Consider the following 18674-nt stretch of genomic DNA (forward strand, 5'->3'; position numbering starts at 1 on the left):
ACTATGATATTTATTCCCTGTTAACAAGGATTTTCCCAACATGTTTAATGAGGCCAGGCATTTGCCAAGACCAACTTAGAGCATGTGTTCCCATTATAGCATAGCACCTTGCATCCAGGCACCTGGGATTCACAGCCAGCTGGCGAGACAAGGGGACTTGCTGGGGCTCTGCCTCTGTTACACTGAAAAGAAAGAAAAGGGGCCCCGAGCAGATATAGACTGCAATGAATGTGGGATGGATGCTCAGCTGCATTTTTTTCCATGCATGTGTAGGGGTGTGCATGCAGATCTGTTTTGTTGTTGTTGTTGTTGTTGTTGTTTTTTGTATAGGAACATAAGAGGACAACCTTTGGTGTGTAATGCCTTAGGAATACAGTCCACTTTTATTTATTTATTTATTTTTGAGACAAAGTCTCTCCTTGGCTTGAAACTTGCCAACGAGGCTAGAACAGCTGGCCAGTGATCCTTCTGTCTCCGCCTCCCCGGGCGCTGGGATAACGGATGCAGGCCACCATGTCTGGCCTTAGGTGGATTCTCAGGATCAAACTCGGGCCCTCATGATGTCTGTAAAGCAAGCCCTTCACTGACTGAGATATCTCCTCAACCCTTCAGCTACATTTTTAAAAGCCTAGTTTGTGTGAACAGAGAACAAAAAGTGGTCCACATTTGTTCAGTATCCATTTCCCCTAATTGCATTTGAGGGATTAATTCTTATGGCAGTTGCCAAAGGACTCTCCCTCTTGTCTGTAAGGACATGGTTCCCACAGACCTGTCACAGCGTTCTCCGGTGACGGCTGGTTTGCAGACACAGCGGCCAGAGTCACAGGGCCCTGAGATGCCCACAGGGTCACAGTCACACTTGGAGTCTCTGGAAAAGAAGAAAGAGAAGATTAGCAATGAATTTCCAGATGCTTCCCAACTGTACCCACAAAGACCAGCTGCCCATGAGCAAAGCAATGCCACATTGAGCGACACCTTCACGGAAATTTGAACTTTTACGGATTCAACCGTCCATGCCAGTGCCTTACAGTGTGGCCTGAGGCCAGCAGCCAATTCATAAACCCTTTGGTACCTATCCCTAATAAGAGGCTTGTGCCAACATGGAAGCCGAGTTCCTCATTAAACTGTCTAGTTGGGTTGACTGCTCACTTGGCTTCTATTTCTTAAAGATTTATAGTGTAATTCTACATAGTTCAATTCAGCAATATGTACTTTATTATACTGGGTGCATCTACCTATTTTGTCTGTTCAGTTCTTTCTTATGGAAATACCTCTGAGATTACAACTCACAGGCAGTGAAGTTCACCCATATAAGGTAATGATCTGTAGTCTCAGAGTTATACAACCATCACCACAGATGACAATCTTCAGCACTCCAAAAAGAAACCCTGTATTCCTCAGAATGACACAATTTCCACCCTCTAGTCCCACCCCGGCCCTGTGAAGCCACTAATCTTTCTTTCTCTTGAGACTCATCATTCAAACCACGTCACATGCGGCCGTTGGTGACAGATTTCTTTCACTTGTTATGTCCTCAAGGCCTGTACATGCCGTGTCAAGGATCATATATTCTTCTGACAGCTGAATAAAATCCCACTTGATGGAGACACCATATTTCATTTATCCATTCATCAGCTGATGGGCATTTGGGTTGTTTTTAGTTTTTAGCTACAATGAAATAATGCTCCCATGAACATCTGTATACAACTTTTTGATATTTTAATTTTTTTAATTTTTTATTTGTTTTTATTTATTTATTTGAGAAAGAGAAGGAGAGACAGACAGACAGAAAGACAGAGAGAATGGGCATGCCAGGGCCTTCACCCACTGTAAATGAACTCTAGACACATGTGCCACCTTGTGCATCTGGCTCACGTGGATCCTGGGGAATCGAACCTGGGTCCTTTGGCTTCGCTGGCAAACGTCTAACTACTAAGCCATTTCTCCAGCCCTGTATACAAGTTTTTGTGCAGATACATACTCTTTATTTATTTTGGATTTATTTAGGAGCAGAACTGCTGGACTTTAACTTTTACTCTGTTTTTCTCAGTGAAGGTATCAGTGTTTGCATCTGATTTTGGCCTGGTCTCTCTGTCATTCATTTTGTGCACAATCATGTATTTATCTCTTCAGACTAAAACTAAGATTGTTGTCTCTTTGCTGCTAACCAAATACACTCGCTGTCCTTAAAGAACTTTTATTTTCACTTACAAAAAATATGAACATTGTTCCTTCCCTGACTGCCCTATGATCTCACCCAAATCCTGCCCAAACGTGGAGCCTGCTTGATTCCTTCCTCATCTTCCAGCCCAAGCAATGCTCCATCTATCCAGTCATCCATGGCCTCCTTCCTGCCTTGGCTGTTTCATCACTGTTCAGCCGGACCACCTGACATGCACAAGCTCAATACCTACTGTGCTACGAGCTAGGCATCGGGAGATAAGCAGGGACTAGCTCCCATCCTTGAAGACTTGAGTTGGGACAGGAACATGAACAGCAAGAGCCATGAAGTACAACAGCTGCAGCCAAGCTGGAACCCTCCTCGACAGCTTCCTCCCAGCACTGGCAAACAAGACAAGGCCATAGGAGGGCTCACAGTCCAGTGGGAGGAACGGACAAGTGAGCATAGAAAACGAGAGCTATAAAGGAGAAGGAGAGTGAGACTGTAGGGCTGGGGAGAGAGGGAGGGTCCTGGGAGAGGAGGATGTCGAGGTGTGGAGCCTCAAGAAGCGCTGCATGGCTCTGCAGAAGGAAGGGTGCCCAAGGCTGGGCAAAGCCACTCACACTGGCTCTGGTGAAGGTAGGCAGGCCAGCTGCTCTGGCTGGACTGGGGGAGCCAGGAGAGTGATAACAAATCTGAGTGGGGCCACGTGGAGATCCTGTAGGATCCTCCCCATTGGCTCCATGAGAAGTTCTTGTCTCATTCAGGGTGGGAAAAGAAGCTCACAGGTGACTGGGAAGAGCAGTCCCATGCTCAACTTCATGTTTTTAAATGGCTATGAAGCCACGATGGCAATCAGTGTGAAGGCTTTTGGAAGACCAAAAATAAAATTGTTTGACCCAGCTATATCATGCCTGCATACATATGTATGTCTCTCTCTCTCTCTCTCTCTCTCTCTCTCTCTCTCTCTCTCTGTGTGTGTGTGTGTGTGTGTGTGTGCATACACATACACATGTATACCCGTATCTTCAAAGGACTCTATATCTTACTACAGAGTCACTTGCATATCCATGTTCATTGCATGTACATTCACATTAGCTAGGAAATGAAACCAGCCTGGGTGTCCATCAAAACATGGTGCATATACACAATGGAATTTTATTCAGCCATAAAGGAGGAACTTTCAGGAAGATGGATGGAACTGGAAAACACTATATTAACTGAGGTAACTCAGACTCAGAAAGACACATTCTCACTCTCATACGTGGATCCTAGCTTCTAGTCATTAAATATGTGTATTTTGGTGGGAATAAGCATGGGAAGAGGCAGAAAGACTAGAAAGGGGCCCATGGGATGGGGAAGAAAAGGAGCTTTAAAGGAAAGTGCTAGAGAGGAAAATAGGACGCATGTGATATGAAAAAGGGGAATACCAAGGACGAAAAGGTACAACCGAGAAAGGGAGGCCGGGAGATGGTGGGGAAAGAATCCACTAAAACTAAGTATGAAAAATGCCATGAGGAAACTTGCTACTTTATGAGCTAATTTCAAAAATATTAAGCTGGGCGTGGTGGCGCATGCCTTTAAACCCAGCACTGGGAGGCAGAGGTAGGAAGATCACTGTTAGTTCAAGGCCATCCTGAGACTACATAGTGAATTCCACATTAGCCTGGACTAGAACAAGACCCAACAAAACAAAACAAAAATAATAATTAATTTTAAAAAGGCAAAAAGGGAGTTAGGCTTTAGGGGAGGGCACTGAAGATGATCTAAGAGCGTCAGGGAAAAGGCTAGGAGGGAATGATCTATGCAGAGGCTCAGAGGACAGAGAGTAAGCAATGACAGCTAACACAGTCCAAGTCCCAGGGAAGAGCCTAGCTGGCAAGGAGCTGGAAATGTGGGCAGTGAGGAAGGGATGTTATTGGGCCTGTCCCATTTTCACTGTTTTCTTTCTTTTTTTTTTTTTTTTTTTTTTTTTTTGGTTTTTCAAGGTAGGGTCTCACTCTAGCCCAGGCTGACCTGGAATTCACTACAGAGTCTCAGGGTGGCCTCGAACTCATGGCGATCCTCCTACCTCTACCTCCCAAGCACTGGGACTAAAGGTGTGTGCTGCCACGCCCAGCTTCACATCATTTTTTTTTTTCGCCATAGCCTAAACAATATCATAGCCACACAGCATTATAGAACATTATCATCCTTTTCCTTCCCGTGGATTCCGGGGTTTAAGGTTGCCAGTCTTTGAGAAGGCGATCCGATGGGGCGTGTGTGCAGACAAATTCACACTGCCCATTGTTTCAGAATGCAGATGTGGCCAGTCTACACATTTGCATTAGTGATGCAGCAGACAGAACTAGACCCCAGAAACCAAGAGAACATCTGTCAGTGGAAAAGCCTTTAATACCTCCTTGATATCTCTGTCCCCAAAGCAGGACCCTTATGATGAAAGCCCAGCCAGAGGGAAGAAGAAATAGGATTTTATAAACTGGGTATTGTGACTCTAGAGGGTAAAACCGAAGGATCATGAGTTTGAGGCTAGCCTGGGCTACATTGTGTGTGTGTGTGTGTGTGTGTGTGTGTGTGTGTGTGTGTGTGAGAGAGAGAGAGAGAGAGAGAGAGAGAGAGAGAGAGATAGATATGGAGGGAGAGAGAGGGAGGGAGGGAGGAAGGGAGGGAAGGAGACTCACCAAAAGTCAGCTTTCTGACCTTCCTAACCCAGGTGCTGTCTCTCTATTGCTAAAGTCAAGTTACACATGGAAGGTTAGCAGTGACAAGCCAACAGATTATGTCTTGGGAACAGTCCCTGGCACAAGTGGCTCGGGCAGCCGCCTGGACACTTGGACATGCTCTCGATACCAGAAGTGGGCAACGAGCTACTGACCAGAGTCCCATGTGGACATGTTCCTGACTGGCATGCCAAATCGTGACTGAAACAGGCCTATTTTGCCCGCCATGCTGGATGGCCATCACTGAAAAGATGGGTTTTATGAGAAAGAATGTTTATTCATGAGACAGCCACACGTGAAAATGGGTAAACAAGTCTTAATTTTACTTCCCTGAAGATCAAGCTTGAAGACCATCTGTGGGTCGAAGTATGGGAATGGGTGACTGGATGCGAGGAAGCAATCAGTGGTCTGAGGATTTGACAAATGTTCCCCTCATGGCACACATCAGAGGTGTCACCCTCAGCTCTAACATGGTGATGGTTCGAGTCAATTTAAAGCAAGTAACTAACAACAGATTAATTGAGGAAAGCAATAACTAAGATCAGATCGAGTCTAGAAGAGGAGATATTAAGCAGGTGGCGTGGGGAAGTCCACAGGGCTTCTTCAGGTTTTCCCTTGGCCTCAGTAATTTTCCCAGTCCCTTTCTAGATAATTCTTCACTGCCAAGCTCCTGTTCCCATCCCTCAATTCTGCATCTCTGTAATTGGCTATGTGACTTATAATGTATTCTCCATCTTCCTCAAAAAAAAAAAAAAGAATTTTATAAAGGATTAAGGACGTTCAATCTAAACAGTACCAAGATTATGCAGAAAAGTTCCTCTATACCAAAATGCACTGAGTTCAAAATGGGTCCCAGGTTAGAACATGGCAGACTCTGTCCTTCTGTCCTACTTCATTAAGGGAGACAAATGTCAGGCTGAAAAACACAGATCCAGAAGCCAAACTGATGGATTTCAAAAACAGATCCACCCTCACCAATAAATTGGCCAACTTAATTTTTCTTGATTTAAATTTCCCACTAAAGTGAGTATAATGACAAGCCGGGTCTCTTAGGGTTAGCCTGAGGACTAAACTAGATAACTCATATGACAAACTCAACAGTGTGTGGCACCCCGTGTGCTCCGTGAGTAAAAGGAGTGGCCAGTGGTAGATGATGGTCAGTGTTCCCAGGAGGAATGGCAACGGTGAGGTGCCTGTGCTTACGGTCGTCTCTGGTTGTGGCTGCACCCAGCGTCAGTGAGGGTGTGGAAGCCTGGCAGACACCGGTCACATCTGAGTCCCGTCACACCTGGCTTACAGCTGCACTGTCCAGAGTTGTCGCATCTGGCGCTGAGAGAACCTGTAACACACAGGGGTGGGGGAGGGAAGGAAAAAAGGAAACACTTATCAGGCATTAAGAAATGACCACTCGGGCTAGAGAGGTGGCTTAGTGGTTAAGCACTTGTCTGTGAAGCCTAAGGACCCCGGTTCGAGGCTGGATTCCCCAGGACCCACGTTAGCCAGATGCACAAGGCGGCACACGTGTCTGAAGTTCATTTGCAGTGGCTGGAGGCCCTGGTGCGTCCATTCTCTCCCTCCCTCTCTCTCTCTCTCTTCCTCTTTCTCTCTCTGTTGCACTCAAATAAATAAGAATAAACAACAACAAAAAAAAATTTTTTTTGAAAAAGAAATGACCACTCCATGCCAGGCGTGGTGGCGCACGCCTTTCATCCCAGCACTAGAGAGGCAGAGGTAGGAGGATCGCTGTGAGTTCGAAGCCACCCTGACACTACACAGTAAATTCTAGATTAGCTTGGGCTAGAGCAAGACTCTACCTCAAAAAAACAAAAAAGAAAAAGAAAAAAAAGAAGTGACCACTTCTGATGGTAGTGCATTATACACCACTGGCTGCCTTTAACAATTATTTCACACCATCTGAGTCCTCTGCCCAGTACAGGACACTTTGACAGCTGATGATGTTTCACAGAAGAAAGGAAAATGACTCAGAAAGGCATTTGATTGATACATTTGCTCTGGTTGGACATTAGGAAACATATAGTGTACTGCTTTAAAAAAAAAAAAGAAAGAGAAAAAAAAAGGCTCATCAAAAGCAGGGCACGGTGGTGCTTACCTATAATCCCATCCCAGAGGCTGAGGCAGGGGGATTGCCACAAATCCATGAATGAGCATGTCAACCATCAGGTGAGGGACACTTCTCTGATAGCTAGGCAGCAAGAGCCATCTTTTTGCTTGGATGATGTAATTTTTTAAAGCACAGAAAAAGGTCTTAGGAGCCAGATGTGGTGGTACACACCTTTAATCCCAGCACTTGTGAGGCAGAGGTAGGAGGATCGCCGTGAGTTCAAGGCCACCCTGAGACTATGTATTTAGGTCAGCCTGGGCCAGAGTGAGATGCTACCTTGAAAAACCAATCAATCAATAAATAAAAAGGTCTTAGGGGCTGGAGAAAAAGCTTAGCTGGCTTAGCTGTTGGCGTGATTGCCTATGAAGCCTAAGGACCAAGGTTCAAGTCCCCAGTACCCATGTGAACCAGATGTACAAGGTGACACATGCATCTGGAGTTTGTTTACAGTGGCTAGAAGCCCTGGCATACCCATTCTCTCTCTCTCCCTTTCTCTCTCTTCTTCTTCTCTCTCAAATAATTTTGGTTCTTTAAGAAAGAGGCCTTAGCCACTAATGTCTCCACCTGCGCCATTCTTAGGGAGTGTCACCTAAGTGACTGGATTAGTGCCTTAGAGTACTTGCCTTATCATGCAGTGTTGGTTTTTTAAAATTAGTATGTATTCGTTGTACATGGCAACAGATCTCAGAGACGTTCTGTTCAAGCCTATCATATACTTAGGCTACCAGACCACCTTCTCTTGTCCTCTCTCCCTTTCCACTAGTCTTCTTCCCAAATAGTTCCCTATTCTATTTTCCTGCACCTTCCAAGGCTCAGGGTCCATCGAGGAAGAGGTGGTGGAAAGACTGTAAGAGCCAAAGGAAGAACCCTGACAATGTGCTCCTCCAGACACAAAAAGGCCTAGATGTCCATGACCTTGTGGTGCCTGACACAACCTACCCAAGACCATCATAACATGAGGAAAAGATGATGACATCAAAATATAAGAGAGACAGATTGAGAGAGGGGAGAGCTATAATGGAGAATGGAGTTGCAAAGGGGAAAGTAGGGGGAGGGAGGCAATTACCATGGGTTATTGTCTATAATTATGGAAGTTGTCAACTAAAAAAGTTTTTTTTTACTATGTGTGTGGAGCCGGTCATGGTGGCGCACACCTTTAATCCCAACACTCGGGAGGCAGAGGTAGGAGGATCACTATGAGTTCGAGGCCAACCTAAGACTGCATAGTGAATCCAGGTCAGCCTGGTCTAGAGAGAGACCCTACCTCAAAAAAAAATAGTGAAGAGAAAAGTGTGGAGGAGGCTGGGAAAGATAGCTTAGTAGTTAAAGTACTTGCCTGGGAAGCTTAAGAACCCAGGTTCAATTCCCCAGCACTCAAGTAAGCCAGATGCACAAGGTGGCAAATGTGTCTGGAGTTCATTTGCAGGAGCTAGAGGCCCTGGCATGCCCATTCAATCTGCCTCTTTCTCTCTCTCTCAAATGAACAAATAAAATATTTAAACATTGTGTGTGTACATCTAATCTAGTTTCCACATGTGAGAGAAAATGTTACAATATTTGTCTTTCTGGGTCCTTCTAATTTTGTTTAATACAATGATCTCCAAGTCTACCCATTTTTCTACAAGTGATACAATTTCATTCTTTTAAAAAATACTTTAAGCCGGATGTGGTGGTGCACGCCTTTAATCCCAGCACTTGGGAGGCAGAGGTAGAAGGATTGCCATGAGTTTGAGGCCACCCTGAGAATACAGAGTGAATTCCAGGCCAGGCTGAGCTACAGTGAGACTCTACCTCAACCCCCTCAAAATTATATATATAGGCTAGAGAGATTGCTTAGTGGTTAAGGCTCTTGCTTGCGAAGCCTAAGGACCCTGTTCCACTCTCCAGATCCCACGTAAGCCTGACGCACAAAGGTGAGGCAAGCACAAGGTCCCATATGCACACTACGTGACACAAGCATCTCGAGTTCAATTGCAGAGGCTGAGGCTCTGGCACACCAATTCTCTCTCTCCCTCTGTCTCTCTCTCTCTCACTTGCTATCCCTAAAAGATTTTTAAAATATTTTATTTATTTATGAAAGAAAGAGAGAGAGGGAGGGAGGGAGGGAGGAAGGGAATGGGTGCACTAGGGCCTCCAGGCACTGCAAACGAACTCTAGACACATGCACCACTTTGTGCACCAGGCTTTCATGGGTACTGAGCAATCGAACCTGGGTCCCTAGGCTTTGTAGGCAAGCACCTTAACTGCTGAGCCATCTCTCCAAGCCCAATTTCATTCTTTTTTTATGGCCCAGTACAGCTCCAGTGTGGATACACATTTCCTTCATCCATGTTGATGGACACCTAGGCTGATACGGTAACTCTGTGGGTAGAATTTGAGAAGGGATCAGGGAGGACGAAATGTGCGCCCAGGTGAAATTCCACCACTTCTAACCACTTGCCTTTCCACTACACCGGTTCAAGCTTCCGTCTTCTCTCACCTAGACCCTGCCTCACATTGCACCTCCATCCTTGCCTCTCCAAGGCCCGGCACACTTTATAAGACTGCCACTCGGAATACATTTTCTTTAACCCCCATCCCAAACTAGAAGCAGCAATCACATGCAAACTCCATATCCTGCCTGCCAGCATTTACCTCCTCCTCTCCTCTCGTACCCTCGCTGGCTGGAATGCTCTTCTCCCAAACTTCCTCTGGTTGGCTCATTTGCAGCACTCAGGTAAAATTTAATGTCACTTCCTAGAAAATCTTTTCTGACTGCTGTATTTAAAATATTAATCCCGGGTGTGGTTCTGTGCCTATAATGGTATCACTAAGGAGGCTGAGGTAGAAGGGTAGCATGATTCTAGGCTAGCCTGGGTTAGAGTGAGATCCTACCCTTAAAATACATATATACATACATACACACACACACACACACACACACACACACACACACACACACACACACATATCCCTTCCATCCTTGATCCAGTCCTTGGCTGGCTTTACTGCCCAGGTCACCTGCTGGACCTCAATACAAAGAAGGTCCCCAGACGCCTGCTGGATTGACATGTGCATGCCAAGGAAGAGGGAAGAGATACTGAAGTTGAGAGAGGGCTACAAGTGAGACGTGTTTAGCTGAGGTGGAAGACTAGCAAGGTGACCTTTAATCATTTCCCTGAAACTGCCCAAAATCGCTGTGATAATTAGGCAACCCATGTATAAGGCCATGAGACTGCAGACCAATCTCTACATGTTAATTTAATCCATCATTTATTGTTTGTTTGTTTGTTTTGAGACAGGGTCTCACTAAATAGGCTGTCCCTGACTTCAAAGGAATCCTCCAGCCCTGCCCTCAGGGACTGTACTTCCAATGTGAGCTAGTACAGCCCGCTCTTTCTGTGGGATTTGAACACCACTAGCCGGTAGAATTCAGACCAATAAAGGCAATGAAAAAATGGACTTGGGCTGGAGAGATAGCATAGCGGTTAAGCACTTGCCCGTGAAGCCTAAGGACCCCGGTTCGAGGCTCGATTCCCCAGGACCCACGTTAGCCAGATGCACAAGGGGGCGCAGGCGTCTGGAGTTTGTTTGCAGTGGCTGGAGGCCCTGGCGCGCCCATTCTCTCTCTTGCTCTCTGCCTCTTTCTCTGTCACTCTCAAATAAATAAATAAAAAATAAATTTAAAAAAAAAATGGACTTTACCTGGCCTGTGGAGCATGAAATAAGTTAGCTACATCTACAGTTAATCTGCAAGCATCTCCATTTCACCTTTGCTATCCTGGAAGAGGTCTTCAGTGATAACAGGACAGGTGATATTTTTTAAAGTTTTTTTTTTGGGGGGTGTGTTCCAAGGCAGGTTCTCACTCTAGCCCAGGCTGACCTGGGGCTGACCTAGAGCTCACAATGTAGTCTCAGGGTGGCCTTGAACTCACCGTGATCCACCTACCTCTGCCTCCCGAGTGCTGGGATTAAAGGCATGCACCACCACACCTGACTTTAAATTGTTATTGACTTATTTGAGAGAGAGTGAGAATGGGTACACCAGGGCCTCCTGCCACTACAAAACAAACTCCAGACACGTGTGCCATTTCATGCATTTGGCTTGATGTGGGAACTGGAGACTCAAACCTGGGCCATCAGGCTTTGCAAGCAAAAGTCTTTAACTGCTGAACACCTCTCCAGCTCTTGACTTTTCTTTTTATATAAAGTTTTTCCAGGTAGGGTTTCACACTGGTCCAGGCTGACCTGGAATTCACTATGTAGTCTCAGGGTGGCCTGGAACTCAAGGCAATCCTCCTACCTCTGCCTCCCGAGTGCTGGGATTAAAGGCGTGCGCCACCACACCCAGCTTGACACTTTTTTTTTTTTTTTTTTAGCATCTAGTATATGTGAGATACTGAGTTAGGCACTTACTATATGTTAGGTTACACTATTTCATAATGAAATCAAAGTTCACAGCTGGGTAACAGATACTTATTTGGAGAACAGAGCACACACCAGTCCAGTGGGACCAGGAGAAGAGCAGAGCTGCGGTTTAGAAAAGCAGCCAGACAGCCATGGCTTGGACAGGGAAAGCCACTGAGGACCCGTCTGTGCCACGATGGGCTGGATCCAGGGAGTCTGGAAGAGGAGAGGAGGAGATGTTGTGAGAGCCACCGTGGATACAGAACATGGGGAAGCCTTGTGGGCTATGGATGGTGAGAGAGAGGACCACAGGGGTGACACCCATGTCCCCCAGAGTGTACAAGGGGCTGACTATGATACACTCTGCAAGGAGGGGCATCGGGCTGAATCATCAGTTCAGGTTGGGGTTTTTTTTTTTTTTAGTTTTGTTCAATATAGGGTCTCACTCTAGCCCAGGCTGCCCTGGAATTCACTGTAGTCTCAGAGTAGAACTCACGGTGATCCTCCTACCTCTACCTCTGCCTCCCAAGTGCTGGGATTAAAGGCGTGAGCCACCGCGCCTGGCTGAGTTCAGTTTTGTACAAGTGATCTTGACTCTCTAGTGGCATATCCAGGTAGAAATGCTCTCATGGAGCACCAGAACGAGACTAGGGATGAAGACACAGGACACCCCCAGCACCCAGGCTGGAGCGGAAGCCACAGGAACCGTTAGATCACTCTGTGCGTGACGAAGAAGAGGGAAAGGGTCGTGAACAGAAATAGAACCCCATCAATTAAGGGCAAGGGTAATCAGATGGTGGAAAGCCAAGACAGGGAGGAGCCCAGCACTAGAAGCCAAGAGGAGAGATCTGAGAGGGTCAGGGCCAGAGGAGGGTGGACAGTTTTCAGAAGCTAAGGCAACAGACAAGGAGGAAGAAAGGCGGCTGGGTTTGGTATTTAAAACTGCCCTGGGCTGGGAAGATGGTTCTGGGTTAAAGTCATTTGCCTGCTTGCTGGAGGCAATTCAATTCCCCAGCTACCCACATAAGTCAGACTCAAAAAATGATACAAGTGTCTAGTGTCCTTCTGCGGTGGCAAGAAGCCCTAGTGTGCCTATACACACACGTAGAAACAAATAATTTGGGAGGTGGTTCAGAGGTTAAAAACTGCCCTACAGGGGGCTGGAGAGATGGCTTAGCGGTTAAGCGCTTGCCTGTGAAGCCTAAGGACCCCGGTTCGAGGCTCAGTTCCCCAGGTCCCACGTTAGCCAGATGCACAAGGGGGCGCACGCGTCTGGAGTTCGTTTGCAGAGGCTGGAAGCCCTGGCGCGCCCATTCTCTCTCTCCCCCTCTATCTGTCTTTCTCTCTGTGTCTGTCGCTCTCAAATAAATAAATTAAAAAAAAAAACTGCCCTACATACTGCTAGATAAATGGTCAGCAGACAGGGCTAAGAAGGAAAATTACTTTTAGAATTATGTGCTGATAAATAATAACACATAATAAATAATAGAAGAAATACTAGTGCTATAATGAATGTTGGTGTTTATTTATTTGTGTGTGTGTGTTTAAAATAACATAGATGGGTGTTGATTTGAGGATCTAGAATCATATTTTTTCCCATGCAAATTAATGGTAATTATACTTCCAACTTCAGAAAATTATCTGCCGTATTTTCAGAAATGACTATTCTTATGAGGTAGGGAAGACTGTACTTTGCTTTGGGTTTGGCCCAAATAGCCCCCAACTGTATTCTAGAAAATATTCTTCTGGGAGATATTAAGTGTGATTGCACAAAGATAAATATTCTTTGTTCGAAAAGTTTAAGAGGCAATAGATACTAAGTCATGCGGAGACTTAGAATTCACATTCAGCAGGCAAGAGGCTTGTTTAATCTTTTATGTATTTACTTTTGAGTGGCACTGAGGATTGAACCAGGGCCTTATGCTTACTAGGCAAGTGTTTGACCACTGAGTTACATCAGCCTCAACTGTTTAATTTTCTAATACACTTTATTTATTTGCTTGATTATTTGTTTGTTTATTTATGAGAGGGGAAGACAGAAAGGATGGGGAGGAAGAGACAGAGAGAGAGAGAGAGAGAGAGAGAGAGAGAATATGAGTACACCAGGGCCTCCTGCCATTGCAAATGAACTCCAGATACATGTGCCACACTGTGCATCTGGCTTTACATGGGTACTGGGGAATCGATCCCATGCCATCAGTCTTTGCAAGCAAGTACCTTGAACCACTGAGCCATCTCTCCAGCCCCTCATTGTTTAATGTTTTGATGCTGATGTTTCTAGATGATGTGAAACTCTTATGACAATACTTGCCATTGCCCCCAGGAACACAGCACTCAATGGGACTCTACCTACAAATACTGCTCAAGAGGAAGTTGAAGGACTACAAAATAGCTCTCTCTTTGAGGGCCAACAGATCACAACTGAGACACCAGCTGTGGTATTTCTCACTGTGCATTTCTGGGCAGGCTGCTTAAGCATCTCTTCCTTGAGGTGAGGATAACAACATGGACCTTGTAGGGCAGTTATAAGGCTTTGAGCTAAAATCTACAAAGTGCCTAGATTCAGTGTCTCACATATGCTAGGTGCTTGAAAACTATAGTCAGAGGCCTGGGCATGCCCATTCTCTCTTCTCTTCTCTTCTCTTCTCTTCTCTTCTCTTCTCTTCTCTTCTCTTCTCTCTGTCTCTCTCACACACAAATAAGTAAATAAATAAAATATTTAAAAATAAGCACAAAATCAATGCAAAGTCCAAAATCTGTGACCACATTGGGGATCATTCCTGATGCTGCCTTCATTTGCCACACATGGAACGGCAGCACGTGCCCTGAGGAACTCACTGGTGGCCAAACCGACAAGACTTGAACCCAGGCCAGCCTGGATCCCTCACCCACCACTATCCTCTATGACGTGTCAGCAGACCTGGCCTCGAATCCTTGCCCTGCCACTTCGCTCGGCAACTTTGCACAGGTTTTCCTCCTCTGCCTGAGATCCTCCTCATTTGTAAAACACAAGAAAACAAGCAATACCCTCTTCAGAAGGTTACTTGTGAGGGTCAATTAATTACTGGATGAGCCCAGCAAAAAAGGACCTGTAGAATTAGCATGTCGCATGCTGGCTGTCATACCAGACACAAAGCTCTGTGGGCTCTTCCACCTCCCGCCACTCGTCAGGATCCGTGTGCTGGACGAGCTCCAAGAACACACAGAGAAACACGAGATGTCAAGCCCTTCCTTACCCTCTCTCTTTGTTCAGAAGCAAGTTCCTTGTCTCTTCTGGAATTACAACCTTGTCTCAGGCTGGGCTTTCCAGGAGGACCCACCAAGTCTCTAATTACACCCTCACCGACCACCTTGCTGGGTGACCCACCTCCAGTGACTCACAGTGAAGCCTCACATTCTGTGAGGATCCTGGGCTCCTCTGCGAGGCTAAATGCCCATTAAAGTCGAGGAATGTTTCTTTACTAAGTTCTTTATTTATTTATTTATTTTTGGCTTTTCAAGGTAGGGTCTCACTCTAGCCCAGGCTGACCTGGAATTCACTATGGAGCCTCAGGGTGGCCTCGAACTCACGGCAATCCTCCTACCTCTGCCTCCCAAGTGCTGGGATTAAAGGTGTGCACCACCACGCCTGGCTTTTTAAATTTAACTTTATTATTATTATTTTTGGACAACGTTCTTTGATTCATGGAAAGAACTGAGAAATCCAGATGGTTTTGGAACAAAGCAGTTCAGATCAGATCACGCGGTAATAGCAAGCCAGGCAAACAGGCGAACTAGAGGTGGATTGATAGGACACAGGTCCAGGTCACCCCAGTCACTCCAGTTTTCCAGAAGGCTCCTGGCACACTCCATAAGCAACTCTTCCGGGCTGCACCAAAACCTGCCTGCTTTTAGATTCTTTCAGCTACAGTTGTGAACTGGTTCCACTGAGTTACTGAGACGCTAAGTGGATTAGAGGTGATCATGCTGTTCCACTAACACTTTCTAGCAAATAACAATAACAGGAAAGATCATACACAAGGGATTTAAAATGCTCAACATTTTTACAGAACCGCTCGCTTCTTCCTGCCGACATTTCCTAATGGGCTTTTACGGTCCACCCGTGATGAACACAGACATGTGGGTGGCTCTGCACAGCAAACACCTAGCCCTGGGTGGAACGTTTAAAGTCAATTAGCTCTCTTGTGACCCAATCACCTACTTGGGTGCTTCTAATCTGTTATTTTCTCTGTTGACAACCCCTTTGACAGCTCTTTTTTTTTTTAAGTATTGAGGGAAACATTTTTTAAATTTATCTATTTATCAGAGAGAGAGAGAATGGATGCACCAGGGCCTCCAGCCACTGTAAATGAACTCCAGACACACATGCCACCATGTGCATCTGGCTTACATGGGTTCCAGGGAATTGAACCTGAGTCCTTAGGCTTCTAAGGTTAAGTACCTTAACCACTAAACAACTCTCTAAGATGGCTCTAATCTTGCTATTTATTTTTAAAAATATGTTTATTTTTTATTTTTGTAAGCAGAGAGGAGAGATAGAGTCAATGGGCACACCAGAGCCTCTTGCCACTGCAAACAGACTCCAGATGCATGTACCACTTTGTGCATGTGGGTAGTGGGGAATCCAACCTAGGCCAGCAGACTTTGTAAACAAGCACCTTTAACCACTGAGCCATTTCCCCAGCCACTGTTCTTATTATTTAGTTGTCTGTCAGTTCCATTGGTACCACTTCATATTGCTGGCACCTAGCACAGCAGAAAGTCCTTTCGAATTCCTCTTTCAGAGATTGGGTCTCATGTAGCCCAGGTAAAACTCTGTGTGGTCAAACATGACCTTGAGCTCTCAATCATCCTGCCTCAACCTCCCACATGCTAGAATTACAGTTGGGCACCATCACGCCCAGCTAATCCTTTTCCAAATAACAATAGATGATGGTAATGGGTTTGAGGAACTATTATTGGAAGAGACTAATTTTCCTTTGTCCCCGGGTCAAAGAATGTCATCTGCCTGAAAATGTTAATTAGTGTGACTCTATACCTAAACGTACCAGTAATTCCAGCTACTTTTTAGACGGAAGCAGGCGAAATGAGAGTTTGAGACTACCCTGGGTAACTTAGTAAAATTATAGAATACTAAAATGGGGTTCATCTCAGAGGTAGAATACTTCCCTGGGTTCAATCCTCAGGACTGTAAAATAAAAACCATGACTCAACACTAGAATTCAAGCCAAGAGCCCCAAATGGTATCGCCTTCTTCCACCACCACCCCCCCCCCCCCCAGTGGAAGAGAAGCATGTCCTTTCAGACTGAACTTGCTAGAGACCATGCATGGCGGGTCCCCAGCTGTCTCGAGGGTCAGCAGTTCTTTCTAGCTACCTCTGGAGTGGCAGTTGCAGGGGAGGCATCGGTCCCGGTCTCGGAGCCGGTAGAAGCCTTCCTTGCACCTCTCGCAGCGGACACCGTCCGTGTGGTCCTGGCAGTTGAGACAGCGGAACCCATTGCCCGTCTGTCGCTGGAGCTCCTGCTCAAAGACGCACTGCCGGGACTTCCCGTTGCAATCACACACTGCAGAAGAGGGGAGAAAAACATTTTCAGAAAGAAAGAAACAAACAAAAAAATCCAAACATTCTCCCCATGATTTGGTTATCATTAAGATCAGCTATGCATGGGTTACTCTATAGCAATTTAAAGTATCAGTGAAGGGAAGGGCGTGAGATGGTCCCCTGGGAATCATGAAGACTTGCTGTGCTTACAAGAACCATTATTGCACAGTGATGGGGATGGGGACCTGTTGTCTGGAAGAACTCAAGTTCAGGGTGGCCAGACGGTCCAATTCCTTGAGAGAACACACAAAGCTTAAGTGATATCTTTTTACATGAAAACACACGATTGAAATAGCTGCAAGGAATTCATTTTATTTTTATGTCTTTTTTTCGTATTAGATATGGATATATTTTGTATGTAAACATCACATGTTGGTACCACCCTTTCCCTCCTCCATGCCCCTTTTCTGAAGAGACCTAAGGAATTCATTTTCAAACATCACACAACAAAACAGAACCAGTCTGTGGGCTGCAAAGACCTGGGGGCCGTCGAGCATGGACACTGACCCAGCCATCTGACCACGGAGGGCGTCTACTATTCAAGATCCATGCACAGTGCTCATTCCTGCAGCAGTGGTCAATGCTGATAGGACTGCCTGGACCAGTGTCCTCTCCCCTCAACCCCCCCAACTTGTGCCTTGAGATTCCTTTCCAAAACCAGGTGTCGTAGAGAATCATGCGAAGTCCATCTGAGGATGTCCTAGGAGATTTGTACACCGACCAGCGCCTCCATGTAGAGGCCTAAGCACTGGCCGTGCATTGACACATGAAACACTTAGTACAGTACCTGGCACTTAGTCCACATGCAAAGTGTTTGAGTCATGGTTTACAAGAGAAAGATGAAAAGCCTTAAGGTCAAAAGCCTTTTCCTTTCTCTTCCTCCCTTTCTTATTTGAGAGAGAAAGAGAGAGAGAGAAAGAGAGGCAGATAGAGAGAGAGAATAGGCATGCCAGAGACTCAAGCCACTATAAATGAACTCTGGAAGCATGAGCCACCTTGTGCATCTGGCTTACATGGGTACTAGGGAATCGAACCTGGGTCCTTAGGCTTTGTAGGCAAGTTACCTTATCAGCTAAGCCATCTCTCTGGAACCCCTTCCTCCCTTTCTTCCTATGTGCATTACTGGACATAAGCCCAGGGCTTCGCACAAGCTAAGCAAGCACTCTACCCCTGAGCTACATCTCCAGCCTATTGTACAGCTCACTTTGACTTTTGAATCTGTTTCTTCTACAAATGTGGAGCACATTACCAGCCTCCTGGCACTGTTTGGAAAAAAAGAACCACCAATGTCTTTGCACATGCTAGCTCTTCTTTTCTCAGAAGAGACAGAGGAGAAAAGACAGCTCCGAATGGTGAAGTAAGCTGACCCAGTAGAGAGCTGTGGTCCAGTAACGCCAAATCTCCTTGCCATCCATCAAGCACACGGTCTCTGTTGGCCATGCCACCTCCATGTGAGCTTCAAGAGCTCCCAGGGTCATGACATCTCCAGAAAGCTGACTACAAAGCCAACGCAGGCACCCAGTGTGCTGAGAAGATGCCCACACAGGCCCAGTGTCCAGCTCTGAAGCCACAGAGGCCATGACATCAATCTCATGGGCACCCTAAGTGGATAACACCTACCCAGACCTACTGTTTCCACAGCCTCACACCCATCATTCTCAGTTAATTCTCACGGGAACATT

At 45.9% G+C, this 18674-nt stretch overlaps 1 protein-coding gene across 1 annotated transcript in view; it reads right to left on the minus strand.

Moving 5' to 3' along the window:
* Positions 1-18674, minus strand: part of Lamc2 (laminin subunit gamma 2) — an 82004-nt gene that overhangs the window by 35280 nt on the left and 28050 nt on the right. The window contains exons 2-4 of the mRNA XM_045141206.1: positions 16766-16954; positions 6085-6220; positions 770-868 (exon numbers count right to left, since the gene is read on the minus strand). Coding sequence (XP_044997141.1) covers positions 770-868; positions 6085-6220; positions 16766-16954 — 424 coding nt within the window. The remainder of the gene's footprint in view (positions 1-769; positions 869-6084; positions 6221-16765; positions 16955-18674) is intronic.

The sequence above is a fragment of the Jaculus jaculus genome, chromosome 1, assembly GCF_020740685.1.
Source record: "Jaculus jaculus isolate mJacJac1 chromosome 1, mJacJac1.mat.Y.cur, whole genome shotgun sequence".
In the NCBI taxonomy this organism is placed as follows: Eukaryota; Metazoa; Chordata; class Mammalia; order Rodentia; family Dipodidae; genus Jaculus; species Jaculus jaculus.